The following is a 17,459-nucleotide window of genomic DNA, read 5'->3' on the forward strand; positions in this document are numbered from 1 at the left end:
CTGACTGGCAGCCCGTAGATCAGCGTTGCAGATGCATTCCCAGCATGAGGCATTGATTTTCTGGGTCCAGCTACTGAAAGAGCTGAGGCACGCTGCAGGTCACAGTGAGTAAAGGCTGTAACAATCTGTGAGGTGAATTGGAGAGAGGTTTGAAATTTGAAGTTTTGAGGGTTTGCAAGTCCCTCTGTATTTCCCCCCACCTGAAAAATCCTAAAATTGCCATTTTTAAAGTTTAATATAAAAAAAATCCTGTTTTTGGCACAAATTTCTTAATGGTGGCCATCTTGGATTTTTAGCTCTCTTTTTTTTTTCCAAAAAGCTCCTTGCTTCTCCAAAATCTGCAATTTTTGCCTCAAAACCTTTTAGGATGAAGTCCTTGGGCGCTCCTGATGTGAATTCTTGCCAGGATTGTGCAAATTTAGTGCCTCAAAAGCATCCTTGCGCCAAGTGCCATGTGGCGCAACCGGGAGAGGTAGCAGCGTCCAGCTTGACCTCTCCCATGTTGAAGCAGGTGACTAAACACTCGGCTAGCCCAGTGGGACAGTCTTCTTTGTTTTCGGGGCTTGGCACAGCTGCTAGTTCTGTGCTTCTAGCTGTGGACCCGCTGCAGCCCGAGAAACACAAAGTTAAGTTGTCAAAGGGTGGCTCTAGGAGCTGGAGGCTTTCTCTGAATTTATGAAACATTTGTGGAATGAGTTTCAAAGCAGGCATCCTTCCCCTGCGCAGTCTCACTCTGCCTCAGATGCATCTTTCAGTGGCATAACTTCTATGGACACGTCCTCATCTCAGTCCACTGCTTCTCCGGCGCTGCCTGATCCTGATCTGGAGGATCCTGATGTTGATGACCAGCTTGCTGACCCCTTATTTATAGGCGCAGTGCTTCCTGGGTCAGATCATCAGGGACTGTGTTCTGGATCTGTGGTTCCCTCTGGGGTTTTAGAACCTGGGGATGATCCTACGGTTCTGCATTTATTTAAGTCTGCGGCTTTACCAGATCTTATTTCATATTCTTTGCAGGAGTTGAATTTAGTCACTCAATTGCCTCCATCCACTTCTTCCTCCTTGTTTTGTGGTCTGTGCTCGCAGTCTTCCATCTTTCTCTGGCACCCTAATATGAATATTCTAATTTCAGAGCAATTTGATTCTCCGGAAGGTGCTCTTAAGATAGCGATGGCCATGTCTTGCTTGTATTGTCTGGCACAGGAGTGCCAACAGCTTCTGGGTCAGCCGAGGGTGGATTCTTTGATTGCGCAGGTTACTAAGCACACTTCTTTACCCAGTGAAGGTGGTGTGGTGCTTAAAGATATGCAGGATCACCGTGTGGATGTGGTCCCCTGGAGGCTTTTTGATTCCACTACCTTTGGCATAAAGGCTGATTCGGCGTTGGTGTCATTTGTCACACATGCCTGTCTCTCTCGACTAAGCACGCTGGAGAGTGAGGCTGGATCTTCCTCCTCAGCTTCTTTTGTCTGGGTGAAGTTATATTTTTGATGCATTGTATGACCTTTTGTGGGTTTTGGTAAAAGTGTCGATGTACTCTTTCTGCCTACAGGATGCTCTGGATCCTGATTCCACGTCCAAAGCTACTTTGGCTTGACTTTCCTTTAAGGGGTAGATATTGTTTGGCAAGGGTCTTGAGGACCTCATGAATTCTGTAGTGGACCAGTGCCCTAAAACCCTGTCTGACAGCAGACCCAGGACGTCTAGAGGTTCTGTTCATTCTAATTTTTGTGACTCCCGGCAATACCACCTGTATGTGAGTGCCATGTTGCAGAGATTTTCCTAGATATTCCAGCACAGGTGGTTCCAGCCTTCTGCCTCTCGTACTGCATTCTACCAAAAAGGCACAATGATGCCAGGCTGAGGGATGCCTCTCTACAGATAGGGGGCTGACTCCCAGCGTTCTGTCCGCCTGGGTTCGCATTTCATCCAACCAGTGGGTCATGGACATTATTCGGTCGGGCTATAAACTAGAATTTGCCTGACCTCTGATAGATTGTTTTATGAACTCTCCCGTGGGTTGGCTGGACAAGACACTCAAAGTTCAAGCAACTGTTCAACGCTTGCTGGATATTCAAGCTATAGAGCTGGTGCTGCCCAAACTCTTGGGCTCTAGTACATTGTTTCTCAACTCGGTCCTGGAGTACCCCCTTGCCAATCAGGGTTTCAGGATATCCACAGTGAAAATGCATAAACTTGGTTTGCATACGCTGCCTCCATTATATGCAAATTTATTTCATGCATATTTATTGTGGTTATCCTGTAAACCTGACTTGCTAGGAGGTACTCCAGGACCGCGTTGAGAAACACTGCTCTAGCAGATATTCTATATATCATGCCAAAAATAGGCTCCAAAGATTGAGGCCTAATCTGGATCTTAAGCACTTGAATGTGGCTCTCAAGGTTCCATGGTTTTGCATGGAGACTGTGTGATCAGTCATTGCAGCGGTGGAATCGGGAGTGTTCCTTGCCTCTCTGGATTTTACGAAAGCCTACTTGCACATTATATTTCCAGATCACTGCATGTTCTTGTGCATTCATGTCCTAGAATAGCATTATCAGTTCTCGGCTCTGCCCTTTGGGCTGGCAACGGCTCCCCATAACTTTACCAAGGCGGTCATAGCAGCTTGCCTGTGAAAAATGGGTCTGCAGGGTCTGAGAGTCGGCACATGGTGGATCAGGTGATCCAGGTGCTGGAGGTCCTGGGTTGGATCGTGAACTACAGAAAAACATGCTGACGGCCACGCAGTCGCTGGAATATTTGGGAGTTCTCTTCGTCATGTTTGCAGGCTGTGTCTATCTTCCAGAGGTGCGCAGACTGAAGCTGTGTGCCCAGATTTATTTTCTTTCTGGAGCTCCCAGTTCCTTCAGTGTGGGACTATATTCAGGTGAAATTTTCAAGTTTATTAAAAAAAATTTTATACCGCCTAATCAAACTTCTAAGCGGTGTAAAATTATAAAAATTTATACAACATACACCAACCGTAAAACAAAGTTAAAACTTAACAATACATGACATCATTGGGGATAGTTAGTACAACAAAAGACTTAAACCATGGACAAACGAAAATAAAAGGAAAAAGGTAAGACCTACAATATTCTGAGCAAAGAGAACAAATGAGGGACAAATAATAGGTAGGGTAGTACTTATAATAAAACGATGTAATTTAGCGCTTACAAAGGCAGTTATGGTTCAAAAGCATCATGGAATAGAAATGTTAACTTTGTTTTGAAATGATTTAGGGATGTTTCTTCATGTAGATAATTTGGGTATGAAATTCCAGAGGGAGGGTGCGGTCACTACAAAGATTTGATCTCATTGTGTTAATATGCTTTAAGGATGGAATAGTAAGAAGGTTCTGAGTCATGGAACGAAGAGCTTTAGCTGGACTATAAGCAATGAGAAGACTGTCAATGAATTCAGACTAGTTACTTAAGATGGGTTTGAATGTTAGGAGGAGGATTTTATAGCTGATTCTGTGTTCTACTGGTAGTCAATGTGCTTTGTGCAAGAGGGGGGAAACATGATCGTATTTTTTTTTTTTTTTTTGCAACCACAATAGATGTAGTGCCATGGGCGAGGGCGCATATGCATCTGCTCCAGCATACCATACACTCTCGCTGGGCTCTGCACAGGGATGCTTTAAAGACCTGTCTTCCCTGGACTCTTGAGGCTTGGTCTAACATGTATTAGTGGCTTCTCCCTCATTCGCTCTGCAAGGGTGTTCCGCTACAGATGGATCATGGTGATGATGGATGCCAGTCTTTGGGGTTGGTGAGCCCACTGCAATCGTCCCATTCAGGGGAGTTGGACACCCTCTCAGAGGAAATGGTCAATCAACTGATTGAAGCTGAGAGCTGTTAGACTGGCTTTGATGCAATTGCAGAAGACTCTGGAGGGCCAAGCGTCGGGGTTTTCTCTGACAATTCGATGACAGTAGCCTGTGTCAATGGGAGGGACCAAGAATACCCCTCTGGCTCAGGAAACCCAACTTTTTTCTATGGGAGGAACATCACAACCAGGCACTATCAGTAGCACATGTGGCGGGAGTCGACAATGTTCAAGCTGACTTTCTCAGGAGACAGACTCTGGATCCAGGCGAGTGGGCCCTATCCACAGCGGCATTCCGAGCCTTAGTGCCACACTGGGGCCGGCCCAGAATCGAACTCATGGCCATGGCAAAGAACAAGAAAGCAAATCATTTCTTCAGTAGAAGATCTGAGCCCGGAAGCGCTGGTTTTGATGCTCTAGTGCAGCCATGGCCTCAAGAGATTCTCCTGTATGTCCTTCCTCCCTGGCCCATGATAGGCCGAGGAGTTCTGCGGGTTTTGGCCCATCCGGACTGTGTCATTCTGGTGGCTCCATATTGGTCTTGCAGACTGTGGTACAAAGATCTGATGCATCTTCGCAAGGGTCATGGCCTTCGGTTGAGCGCCTATCCAGACCTGCTTATGCAGGGTCTGGTCTCCATGGAATATCCGAGTCTCTTTGCTCTTATGACAAGGCTATTCTACTGTGGTTGTTGACATACTTCTCTCAAGTCTAAGAAATCGTCCACGGTTTCTGCTTACACTAAAATATGGAAAGCTTTCCAACATTGGTGCACTCAGGATCAGGTGGAGACTTAGTCATCTCTGATCTCGGTTATTCTCGCCTTTCTTCAGGCTGCTCTTGATAAAGGCCTCACTGTGGCATCTCTTTGGGTACAAGTGGCTGGGCTCTCTTGTTTTAGAGCCATGGATCATCGTTCCTCTTTGGCGGTCTCATCCTGATGTCGCTACATTCCTGAAAGGGGCTCTTCACATCAGATTGCCGGTCAAGCCGCTGTTCCCTTCCTGGGACCTAAACCTGGTACTATTTAGCCTTTCCAAGACTCCCTTTGAACCCTTTTGGGATGCTTCTCTCTTGGACTTGACGCTCAAAACCATGTTTCTGGTCACTTACCTCAGCACGGCTCGTAACGCCAGGCCCTTTCTTGTAGGGAGCCATTCCTCTGCATTTCAGAGACTGGGATTTCCTTGCGTACGGTTCCTTCCTTCCTGCTGAAAGTGGTTTTGACTTTTCATGTTAATCAGGAAGTGCGTTTGCCTGCTTTTCAGCCTACTGGTTCCAATGCACAAGATATCTTTTGAAGAAACTGGTTGTGTGCAGAGTGCTGCTTTGCTACCTGGAGGTCACTAATGAATTTTGTCTCTCTGACAAATCTGTTTGTGCTGACTTTTTCGGTTAAGTGGGGCACTCCCACTTCCAAGGCCATGATTTCCAGATGGATCTGTAGGGCCATTTTGTCAGTCTATATTCTTTCTGGGAAACAGTCTACCATTTCTGTCAAGGCGCATTCTACCAGGAGTGTAGTTTCGACATGGGCCGAAGCTAGAGCTGTCTCCTCTGAGGAGATCTGCAGGGCGGCAACGTGGTTCTCTCTACACATATTTTGCCAAGTTTTACAGAGTGAATGTGGCAGCGAGATAGGTCTCTGCCTTTAGGTCCTCAGTCTTACAGGCCAGCGCAGCAATCCCACCCTAGCTGTTTGGGGACTGCTTTTTGTACGTTCCATTGGTCTAGAATGTCTCACCTATTGCACTGGAAAAATAGATTATGCACTTACCCTGGTAAGCTCTTTTCCAGTAGATAGGTGAGACATTCTAGACTCCCTCCCTGCGCCTGCCTACTGTCTCAAACTGTTTATTCTTCTCCAAAGTGTTTCCTGGGGGTTAGGCAGAGCAGAGAGCCATAATCAAAAGAAACATCTAAGTCCGGTACCGGGAAAGATGGTAGAGGTGCTGATAAAGGACCGCATCATCGATCACCTTGACGGACACAAATTGATGAGGACCAGCACGGCTTCAGCAAAGAAGATCTTGCTTGACAAACTTACTGCACTTCTTCGTAGGAGTAAATGGGCAGATAGATAAGGGTGACCCGGTCGACATTGTATATCTAGATTTTCAGAAAGCGTTTGACAAGGTTCCGCATGAACTTCTACTTCAAAAAATTGTGAGCCATGGTATTGAGGGCAATATACTCACGTGGATTAAAAACTGGTTGGCGGATAAGAAACTGAGAGTGGGGGTAAATGGACAATACTCGGACTGGAAAAGCGTCACGAGTGGAGTGCCGCAGGGTTCGGTGCTCAGGCCTGTAATTGGCACAACGAGTGAGGTGATTAAATTTGCAGACGATACATAGTTATTCAGAGTAGTGAGGATACAGAAGGATTGCAAAGACCTAAAAAGAGACATAAATACGCTTGAGGAATGGGCCGCAAAATGGCAAATGAGGTTCAGCGTGGATAAGTGCAAGGTGATGCATGTTGGAAACCAAAATCATATGCACGAATACAGGATGTCCGGTGCTATACTCGAAGAGAGCCCCAGGAAAGAAACTTGGAAGTAGGCAAGTCAATGAAACCGTCCGCGCAATGTGCGGTGGCAAATAGAATGCTAGGAATGATTAAGAAGGGGATCACGAACAGATTTGAAAAGGTTATCATGCCGTTATACCGGGCCATGGTATGCCCCCACCTGGAGTGCTGCGTCCAGCACTGGTCACTGTACATGAAAAAGGCCATAGTACTACTTGAAAGGGTCCAGAGAAGAGTGACAAAAATGGATAATAATAATAACTTTATTCTTTTATACCGCCATAACCAAAAGTTCTAGGCGGTTTACACTAAAGAGCTGGACAATCAGTGAAATATAATAATACAGTAAAAAATACAAATATTTGTAAAATAAAATTTCAATAATAAAACTGACTAAGTAATAAACTTATCGAAATAAAGTGGTCTTAATTAATTTCTGAAAACTGCAATAGGATAACATAGCTTGCTGAATATATTTATCTAACCAAGATTGTTGCTTGCCAGCTTGAAATTCTAGGGTCCAATCTAAGAAGGTCTTATATCTACACCCATTAATTTTTGGATAAGCAAATAAGTAGAAGTTTCTAGTTTCTCTTGATGGTCTGTGCAACACAAAATGAGGAAAAGGTAATCTGGAGACAATCCCGATATCAGCTTAAAGCAGATACAGGAAAATTTGAATAATACTCTTGCAGCCAATGAAGTAAATGAAAATATGGACTAATATGGTTGTTCTTTTTTAAACCAAAAATCAGTCGAACAGCTGTATTCTGAATTATCCTTAATTTCCTTAGAATTTTTTTGGGTGCTCCTAAATGATGCTACAATAGTCTAAAATAGATAAAACTAATGCCTGCACCAATATTCTGAATGATAAAGGATCAAAATATTTTTTATGGTTCTTAATTTCCACAATGTAAAAAAGCATTTTTGTACCACTAAGTTCGTTTGTTCTGCTAGTGTTAAATGTCGGTCTAGTGTGACTCCCAGAATTTTGATAGATTTAATAATCAGGTAGTCATAACCATTAAGATGAAGCAATGAGTTTGTTATTTTGTCGTTGGGACTAGCCAAGAAAAGTTTGGTCTTTTCCGTATTAAGGGGCTGGGGGAGTTGCCGTACAACGAGAGGCTAGAGAAACTGGGCCTCTTTCTCCCTTGAAAAGAGAAGACTGAGAGAGGACATGATCAAAACATTCAAGATATTGAAGGGAAATGGCTTAGAAGAGAGAGAGATTGTTCACCCTCTCCAAGGTGAAGAGAACGAGAGGGCACCTTCTAAAGTTAGAAGGGAAAAGATTCCGTACAAACGTAAGGAAGTTCTTAACCCAGAGAGTGGTGGAGGTCTGGAACACTCTCCCGGAGGCTGTTATAGGGGAAAGCACCCTTAAGGGATTCAAGACAAGGTTGGATAAGTTCCTACTGGAACAGAACATACGCAAGTAAGGCTAGACTTAAATAGGGCACTGCTCTTTGACCTAAGGGCTGCTGCTTGAGTGGACTGCTGGGCACGATGGACCAATGGTCTGACCCAGCAGCTGTAAATCTTATGTTCTTAGGGTGCTAGTAGCCCAAAGTTGGCACTGCTAAAATGTCCATTCTCGAAAAGTACATCTAAAGTGTTCAATTTTTTTTAAAATAGCCTATCTGTACATCCAGGCATTTGATCATCCAGACCGCCACTATGTCTATCTTTATACTACATTCTCGACCAAAAATTTGTTCAAGTCTCAAACACCCAGAACAAGACCTTTTGGGGTGGGAGGGGCCAGTATTGAGATAGACTGGCCACCCAGACATGGCAACAGAGCAGTGGGGCACCTTACAAGGCACTGCTGTGAACTTCACAAAAAGGGTGCCACATAAACATCTCATCAGAAAACACCCTGAAAACCCACTATACCAACCTGTCTACAAACCCAATAGTCCTTATGGCTGCAGGTGGCACCTTTATGGCAGTACAGTAGGGTTTTGGGGTTTTTTGATGGGCTCACATTTTCCACCATGAATGTAGTGGTTAGTGGCATCCTCCTTTGTATGGTTCACTAGCCCTCCCCATAGACTACTGAAGCCAACTCTGTGCAGCTCTACTAGGCTTTCCTATGCAAGGTGCTGATGTTCCAAAGGCAGATATGTATGTTTTTATTATGAATTTGTGGGGGGTGCAACGGGGTCAGTGAACACAGGGTGTCTGTGTGGGGGTCTTTACTTTATTTCTGCAGTGGTTATTTGGTCACTTCCGATACCTTTTGGGCACTTATATCTGTCTTTACATTGTCTAACTCACAACATATAAGTTTCACCTAGGCAGTCTCGTCAAACATTAGATTATCCCGGCAAAATGACTAAGTCTAGGTTGGCCCACATCACGCTCTAACCACTCCTCCAAAAACGCCCCTTTCAGCTCTGGTCTCACCGCAGGATTCAGAGGACTAAAATGTCCCTAGATCCTTGATATGTCCAAAAAGCCGTTTCAATTATCGGCACTTGGATGACCTGTCTTTTAGAGTTTTTAGCTGTATTTAAGATTCGATTATGAGCCCCATAATGTATAAATGTTACATTTTTCTGCAGGAGTAGTTTCTGAGCTCCTTTGAGGCTTTTGTTGGCTATTTGCAGTTGATTTTCTAATGTTACTTCTTGAGCAGAATGGTTGTTGCTGAACTTGATTGCCATGGGTGTCTCTACTTCATGTTGATTTGGTGGCTCTTAGTGCTTGGGCACTAACTATAGGTCAATGGTCTCAAACTCGCGGCCCGGGGGCCACATGCGGCCTGCAAGGTACTATTTTGAGGCCCTCAGTATGTTTATCATAATCACAAAAGTAAAATAAAACAGTTTCTTGATCATATGTCTCTTTAGCTATAAATGACAATATTATTATTAAAACTTAGCCAAAAGGAAAGATTTATAAACTATAAAGTTTTACCTCATGCAAAATTGTCATTTCTTTAATAAGACATTAACTATTTTTTTCTGAGGCCCTCCAAGTACCTACATATCCAAAATGTGGCCCTGCAAAGGGTTTGAGTTTGAGACCACTGCTATAGGTGAAGCTAAGGAGCCCAGTGAAGTACAGCAGAGGCACAAAGAAAAAATTCAAAGTGGATTCCATCTGCAGATGGCACGCGGCCATGGGGACACTACCCATTTGTCTAGAATGTCTCGCCTATTCCACTGGAAAAGAACTTAGCAGGGTAAGAACATAATCTGTTTTTATTTGTCTTAGTGCTCAGAAAGTTTTTGTCATAGAACATGAGCATATCCCTAAAACAGCGTTTTTCTGCTCTCGTATTGCCACTATTTGGGAAATGCACGAGGCCAAATGAAACTCCATCATACATTTGTACTCCATTCATTTTTCTTTTCCATTTTATGCTTTCCATGTCCATAAACAAAAATAGCTGTTTTTCATGAAGATGGTGCCTTTTATTAGTGGAGGTGGTTTTTTGTTCAAAACATTTAAACATAAATATTAACCAGGATAAAATGCAAGGCCATTTATACCATTATTTTATAGAGAGGTGTCCAATGTGTCCCCTTCTAAATACTAGAATTTCGGTAAGAATGAAACTTTTTATATGAATAACATTTGTGTTTTTGGCCATTCTGTCAGGCAAGCCTAAATCTATTTTTCCTTTGACTGTGGGCATTTGTAGATTGAATTAATGTCCTTTGACTGTCCTTCAGATTATGCATATATTCAAGGAGAAATTGATGTTAAACATTTTCCCAGTGTAGCTTTTTACAACCAGAATAGCACAGAGAAAATGGTGATGGCTTATCCTGATAAGTTGGAGTGGCCATGAAAGTCGTAGAAGCCCAAAGCCTTAAACTAAACCAAAATAAATGGTGCCATACAGAAAGGTGAAGGATTCTGTGGGAGAGTGAATATGATGTAGAGGATGGGACAGGAAGTGAATTATCCCAAATTGCAGTGTTTTTTTGGCCATAATTTTTTGAAAGGCTCTTTCAGCTTGTAAATGGTTTTTCTGTTGCAAAGATATAGGATTCTGTACTGAAGCTCTTCTTCTCTAGTCGCATACTTTGCAGAAGGTTGTCACTTATATCTTTCAACTCCTTCCCTTCACCAGTGGAGAATAGGTCTCTCTTCAGTTTTGCCTTCTGCAAGTGAACTAAGAAGGTGTGTTCTGATCTGCTCTACTTCATTTTATTATTTTTGGGTATTCTCTGCAATTTTCTGCGTGGCTTTGGTGCTGGGTGTGTGTGTGGCTACTCTGCCAGGGAAAGGATGTGGACCCACAAGGGCAGGATGCTGCTCGCAGGCCAATATCTTAGAATACCTGTGGAGCCAGCCTGCTTATAATCCATCGAAAGCTTGGAGTCGGTTCCCCTGGGAGCTTGCTTGCCTGCTGATTTATCAGAGGTTTGAGTGCAGGCTATGAGGCTCCAGTGTAACAAACTTTTGGATATCGGGGAGCTAGCTGTATATAATCTGCCCCTGATGTGTTACATGGATTTACTGGGGTTGGAGTCTTCGGTCAGAGTCCCTTTGACTGACAGTCAGAATATTTCCAGTGGTTGATATCTTTACTGCAGGCAGGGTGCTATAAGCTGACAGACAAGGCACTAGTGAAGCCACAGTGAGTACTCCCATTATTATTTATGGGAAAAAGCAAGGGGGGGGGGGGAGTGTCAGAAAAATGTAGACTTGAAGGTTTTGGGGATAGAGATAGGTTCCCCCACCTCTAAAACCCTTTTTTCTAAGTTTTTTGAGTTTTAGAAAAGCTCCCAGGGGCTATTTTTGAAGAAGTTTTTCTGGCGGAGGCAATCTTGGATTTTTAACAAGCGTCAGCAGCTTCTTTTTTTTCTTTTTTTTTCAAAAGCTTTCATCTGCCTCAAACTCCCTCATTTTGACCAGGGATAACCTGTTATGGATTTCTCAGTCCAATCTGCCCCTGTATTATGCCAATTTTGTGCTGTTTTGTCGGCAGAAGAACGTCCATGGGAGGAAGAGGCGGGAGCTTCGGACTCAGCCTTCTTAGATTCCTCCAGGACAGGGGAACCCCAAAAATCCCGACCAACAGGGATGAGATCTTGTTCAAAAGCCCCAAGTCACGAGAGTGCGAAATGCAAATGAGTGGAGGTGATGGAGGTCCTGAAACCCCAGTCAGAGGTCCTGCAGGAGTTCTTGGGACCACCTGTTAAGGGTTTTTCAGACTGTCATTCTCATAACCAAAAAATATGAACCATAGATCCTGAGATATGACAGGGTGTAAAACATTGTCACATAAAATTTTCATCTGCTGTGGCGTATCAGTCACTGTTCTTCTCACAGTTTTCAGATTGTAAAGTGAAAAGTATATTGTGCGTACGTGTTATTTTTCTCTACTATTTTGAAATTGGTTGAAACGAAATGAACAAAAGTATCAAGTCCCTTCCATACCTAGTGCTGGTCTCTCCCCGGGTCCACCTTAAATCCTAGTGGTCCAGTGATGTGGTATGCCAAACTGGGTTGGAGCAATCCCTCCATCTCCTGAGGTGAGGTATTGGGGCATGTCCCGGCTATCAGCTGGCTGTGGAATCACCAAGTACCCCTTCCCTCCTTGCTGTAGAATCACAACGCATCCCCTCCCTCCCTTGGAGAAGCAGCATAGACCTCCCCTGGGCCTACCTTAATCACTAGTGGTCCAGTGAGGTGAGTCAGGGCAGGAGCAATCCTCTTGTTTGTTAACTGCCCAGAACTCATGGTTGGGCAGTAAACAAGAATAAAGTTATTATTATTATTAATAGTACCTGTGCTGTCAAAACATGAGTAAACACCACTTTTTATACCCTTAAGGAAGCACATTATTAGTGAAATTAAAAACCTAAATTTGTAGATATATCCCCCAGTCAGTTGTAACTTCATATATTCAGAAAGGCAAAACGAGCCAAAGAAAGATATAGAGCACAAGGTACTAGTGGGGAGTATTTTAGGATTTCACTAGATAATTGGAGTCACTAAACAGGCTTTTATAATTTTATAAAGAGGTAAACACGTCTTGGCTAAATCCCTGTGGTTTAAATCAAATCAAGCAGTGGTATCCCATATTAACTGTGAAAGCCAAAATGTCTGAGCTGTTAAGAGAATGGTAAAATAAAACAATGTGGATTGTTTTTAGATGGCAGAGCTCAGCAAAGTGCTGTAACTAGTCCACATAAGTCAGTCCCTGCTTCGTGTTAATAAGAATTTAAGACTAGTTTATTGTATGACATGCAATTTTTCTTCTTCACAAAATGTCATAACTATATATTTTTTCATTTAGGAAAGTTTAGAGAAGCAGTTAAGAAACCCACGGTACCTTACTGCAGATTTCGGCAAACCTGAGGTAATGAAAAGATTTTGGGTTTCTTTTTGTCTTCATTTACACAGTCTCACAGGGTACACTTTGCAGAAGTTGTCCTATTCAGCATGAAAAGTTTTATATATATATTTTGTCCCTAGGTGTGTGCACATAGTATTGGATACTTAGAACTTAATATATACATCACTCAAGGAAATGCACGCCACATTGCTACTCTGAGCTGCTATTCAGAAGTGTACGTCTGCTCTTCACTTACAGTAGAGAATGACATGGGACAAATTTTTCTCCGTCCCCGCAGGAACTCATTTGCCTGTCCCGTCCCATCCCTGCAAATTCTTTTCCTATCCCTGCCCAGTTTCTACAAGCTCTGTCCTCATCTGCACAAGCCTCAAACACTTTAAAATCATAAGTGAGGTTTGTGCAGGAATGGGGCAAGAACAGCGACAAAACTTGCGTGGATGGGGATAATTTTGTCCCCTTGTCATTCTCTAACTTACAGCCCTTTAGCTTTTAAAAAATAAATAAAGACCGGGGGGGATGGGGGTGTGTGGAGTGCCTTATTTTCTTTTTTCACAGCTTTTGTCTCAAGTGTAGCAGCCACGGTTCCTACATGCAACCCACGGCTTTCCTGGAAGCCTTCTCTCTGAGAGGGAAGGCTTCCGGGTCAGCCGCGGGCCCCATGTAAGAACTGCTGTTGCGTCTTTGCAAAGAGAAGTGCGGCTGGGAGGAGGTAGCCGGCCAGTGGAGGGAGGAAGGGAAACAAAAATTTGGGACACAGAACGGAGAGAATAACAATGAGGGTCGTGTTGGGATATAAGGAAGGGAGGGAGCACAAACTTTGGATAAAGGAAGGAAGAAAGGGAGGGAGCATGAATGTGGGACATAGGATGGAAGGAGTGGGGAAAGAGTTGCTGAGGTGGGGAGGGAATAGAAAAGGAGACTTATTGGGCATGGGTGAGTGAGGGAAAGAGATGGTGCACATGGGGAAATGAAGAAAGGGGAGAATTGTTGGGCATAGGGAGGGAGAGAGAAATATTGGATATGATGGTGGAAGAGGCGTGAAACAGTGCATGAAAATCTCTCGTATGCATATTCATTGTGGATATCCCAAAAACACGATGGAGCTAGGTGTGCCCCAAGGACTGTGTTGGGAATGGTTGTGCTAGACCAGTCCAGACAAGTAGATTATGCCTCTCTGTCAGCAGATAGAGGAAATAAAGAACACAGTTTCTAGTGATATCACTGCCTATAAGAGGTTGTATCACTAGGTAGCCAGCCAGTCAGTGAAACTGCTTAAGTCAGAAATAAAATAAAAAAAAAAAGTCCCTGACTGCGACACACAGAAACACAACTATTGAACGAGATATTCCTCTAATTAAACAACAACAGATAAGTGAAAAATCTTTCATCAGTACACTTATCAATATCCAATACAGCCCAAACTCAAACTCCTAGGAGTAACGATAGACAGATGCTGCACAATGCAGTCCCAAATCAATAAAACATCCCAGAAAGCTTTTTTAATTATGAGAAATCTACGTAAAATAAGAAAATTCTTTGACCCAGCACAATTCAGGCTAATTGTCCAATCCCTAGTCTTAGGTCTACTGGACTATTGCAATTCCCTCTATCTACCTTGTCCTGCCAACATGATAAAACAACTTCAGACTATACAAAACACTGCCCTCAGACTGATCTACTCCCTGAGAAAATATGATCATATTACAATTGCCTTCCTAGACTCTCACTGGCTACCTATGCAAGCACGAATTCAATTCAAATTCTACTGTCTATTATTCAAAGCATTAAACGGCTCCGCCCCCCCCTATCTAAACAACCGCCTAAACCAGATCCTCACCTCAAGACAAAGAAGAACTCCGAACCCTTTTGCCTTCCCTCCACTCAAGGGCACTCAGCGCAAAAAGATGTTTGATAACCTTCTGGCGACGCAAGCAGCAAAACTTAACCACTCCATCTCCAACCTGTTGACGGCAACGGGCGACTTCAAAACTTTTCGAAAAGAAATCAAAACCCTACTTTTCAAAAAATTTATCCAGATATCTTAACCCAACCCTTCCCCCTCCTCGTAGATAAATTCTCCCCCAAAACCTCCACTTAAATAATCTCTTCCTCCCCAAAACACCAACCAAGTATTCAGATCCCTGAAATGTAACGTAATCTTATTTGTACTTTAACTGTAATCTATTTGTTATATCACACAGTAACGTACAATCAATTTAATATCTAATTTGCAAGTTCTTCCAGAATTAATCCAGGTACCTCTTCTCCCTTGTAACCAAAAAAAACTAAACAAAAACAACCCCAAAACTGTTGTAACTTCACTGGAAATGTCCAGTTAGCTCTTTTGTAATCCGCCTTGAACTGCAAGGTATAGGCGGAATAGAAGTCCCTAATGTAATGTAATGTAATTCTTCATGAATACTGCATCATAACATTCCTTCAATTTGGCATCTTTGACACAAGCTGACCGCAGCATTTGACCTAGTAGACCATAACATCTTACTGCAAATTCTGGACATAATAGGTATCTCTGATAAAGCATACTCATGATTTGAAGGCTTCCTAAAATCCAGAACATACAGAGTAAAATCGGATAAAGTAAAATCTGAACCTTGGTCCAACCCCTGTGGCGTGCCTCAAGGATCCCCACTATCCCCTACTCTCTTCAACCTATATTCTGCTTTCCTCGGAACATCCTGGACAATCTAGACATTATCTCCTATAGTTATGTAGATGACATTACCATCCTCATACCGTTTGATCGACCAATGACCGTCATGACAGACACACTACATCGAACACTAGAAGCAGTAGCGACCTGGATGAAAGATCACAAATTGAAACTCAATCCAGACAAAACAAAATTCATCCTCCTCGAAAATAACAAAGCCCCAACCTTAACCAGTATAGAAATCAACTCAATTAACTACCCCATTCAAACCACCATGCAGCCACAAATAAACAAGAGAAAACAAACAAAAAAAACCCTCTGTGGAGTGACAATGTTCCTAAATGGACTTTATCCCTGGACAAGCAGGCAGGTATTCTCACTAGTGGGTGATGTCATCCGACAGAGCCCCGATACGGACATCTTGCAAGCATGTCTTGCTTGAAGAAACTCAGAAGTTTCGAGATGCCCGCACCGCGCATGCGCCAGTGCCTTCCCGCCCGATGTACCGGGCGTGTCTCCTCAGTTCTTTTCTTTCCGCGGAGCTGAGAAGTTTCACTTCATTCTGCGCTGACTGAATTTCAGTAAAATTTGCCTTCTTTGTACCGCGTTTTTTGTTATTTGTTTATTTCTACTTTAACTTCTCTCTGGATCTCAAAGAGGCCTACACTCACATCCCTATTCATCCGGCCTCCCGCAAATTCCTCAGATTTCGGGTGGGACATCTGCATCTGCAGTATCGAGTGCTTCCATTCAGCCTCTCCTCGTCTCCCAGAGTCTTCACGAAGTGTCTGGTGGTGGTGGCCGCTGCACTCCGGAGCATGGGTCTTCAGGTGTTTCCATACCTCGACGACTGGCTCATCAAGGCCCCGTCAGCTCCAGAGATCATTTCGGCGACCTTGACTACCATTTGTTTCCTACAAAGCTTGGGCTTCGAGATCAACTTTCCCAAGTCACATCTTCAGCCTACCCAGTCTCTCCCCTTTATTGGGGCAGTCCTGGATACCATTCAACTTCGAGCATTCATTCCTCCTCAGCACATGGATGCTCTCCTTCTACTCTGCCAGTCGGTGTCTTCTCGCCAATCCATCTCAGCGAGACACATGATGGTCCTCTTGGGCCACATGGCATCTACAGTTCATGTGACGCCTTTTGCCAGACTACATCTCAGGATTCCTCAATGGACCCTGGCGTCTCAGTGGACTCAGGTGTCCGACCCGTTATCCCGTCACATTGTAGTCACTCCTGCTCTAAGGCAGTCTCTTCTCTGGTGGATGACCTCTTCGAATCTATCCAGAGGTTTGCTGTTTCACTCTCCTCCCCACCAGAAAGTTCTCACGACCGATTCTTCGAACTATGCCTGGAGGGCTCATCTGGAGGGTCTTCGCACTCAGGGGTTCTGGACCAGTGCGGAACGACTCCATCAAATCAATCTTCTGGAGCTCAGAGCCATCTTCAATGCTCTCCAAGCTTTTCAACATCTGCTTCACAACATGGTGGTCCTTATTCGCACAGACAATCAGGTCGCCATGTATTATGTCAACAAACAAGGGGGCACGGGCTCGGCCCCGCTTTGCCAGGAAGCTCTTCGAGTCTGGGATTGGGCTGTTCGACACAACGCCTTCCTCAAAGCTGTCTACATTCAGGGGAAGGACAACGTTTTGGCAGACAAATTGAGTCGTCTTCTCCAGCCTCACGAATGGACGCTCCATTCCGACCCCCTTCATCAGATCTTTGCACAGTGGGGGACGCCTCAGATAGACCTCTTTGCAGCCCCCCACAACTTCAAACTGCCTCAGTTTTGCTCCAGGATCTACACTCCTCATCGCCTCGAGGCAGATGCCTTTCTACTGGATTGGGGGACTCGCTTCCTCTATGCGTTTCCTCCATTTCCTCTCATTCAAAAGACTCTAGTCAAGTTGAGATCAGACCATGCCACCATGATTCTGATTGCTCCTCGGTGGCCCAGACAACCTTGGTACTCCCTTCTACTTCAACTGAGCAGCAGGGAGCCAGTACTTCTTCCAGTGTTTCCTTCACTACTTACTCAACATCAAGGTTCACTACTTCATCCCAATCTGCAGTCTCTCCACCTGAC

The 17,459-nt window shown here is 44.0% G+C and overlaps 1 protein-coding gene across 4 annotated transcripts in view; it reads left to right on the plus strand.

Moving 5' to 3' along the window:
• Positions 1 to 17,459, plus strand: part of UBA6 (ubiquitin like modifier activating enzyme 6) — a 328,373-nt gene that overhangs the window by 70,145 nt on the left and 240,769 nt on the right. For all 4 annotated transcript variants that reach the window (XM_033914779.1, XM_033914755.1, XM_033914773.1 and 1 more), the window contains one exon: positions 12,634 to 12,696. In XM_033914779.1, coding sequence (XP_033770670.1) covers positions 12,634 to 12,696 — 63 coding nt within the window. The remainder of the gene's footprint in view (positions 1 to 12,633; positions 12,697 to 17,459) is intronic.

Source organism: Geotrypetes seraphini, chromosome 1 (assembly GCF_902459505.1).
Source record: "Geotrypetes seraphini chromosome 1, aGeoSer1.1, whole genome shotgun sequence".
Classification (NCBI taxonomy): Eukaryota; Metazoa; Chordata; class Amphibia; order Gymnophiona; family Dermophiidae; genus Geotrypetes; species Geotrypetes seraphini.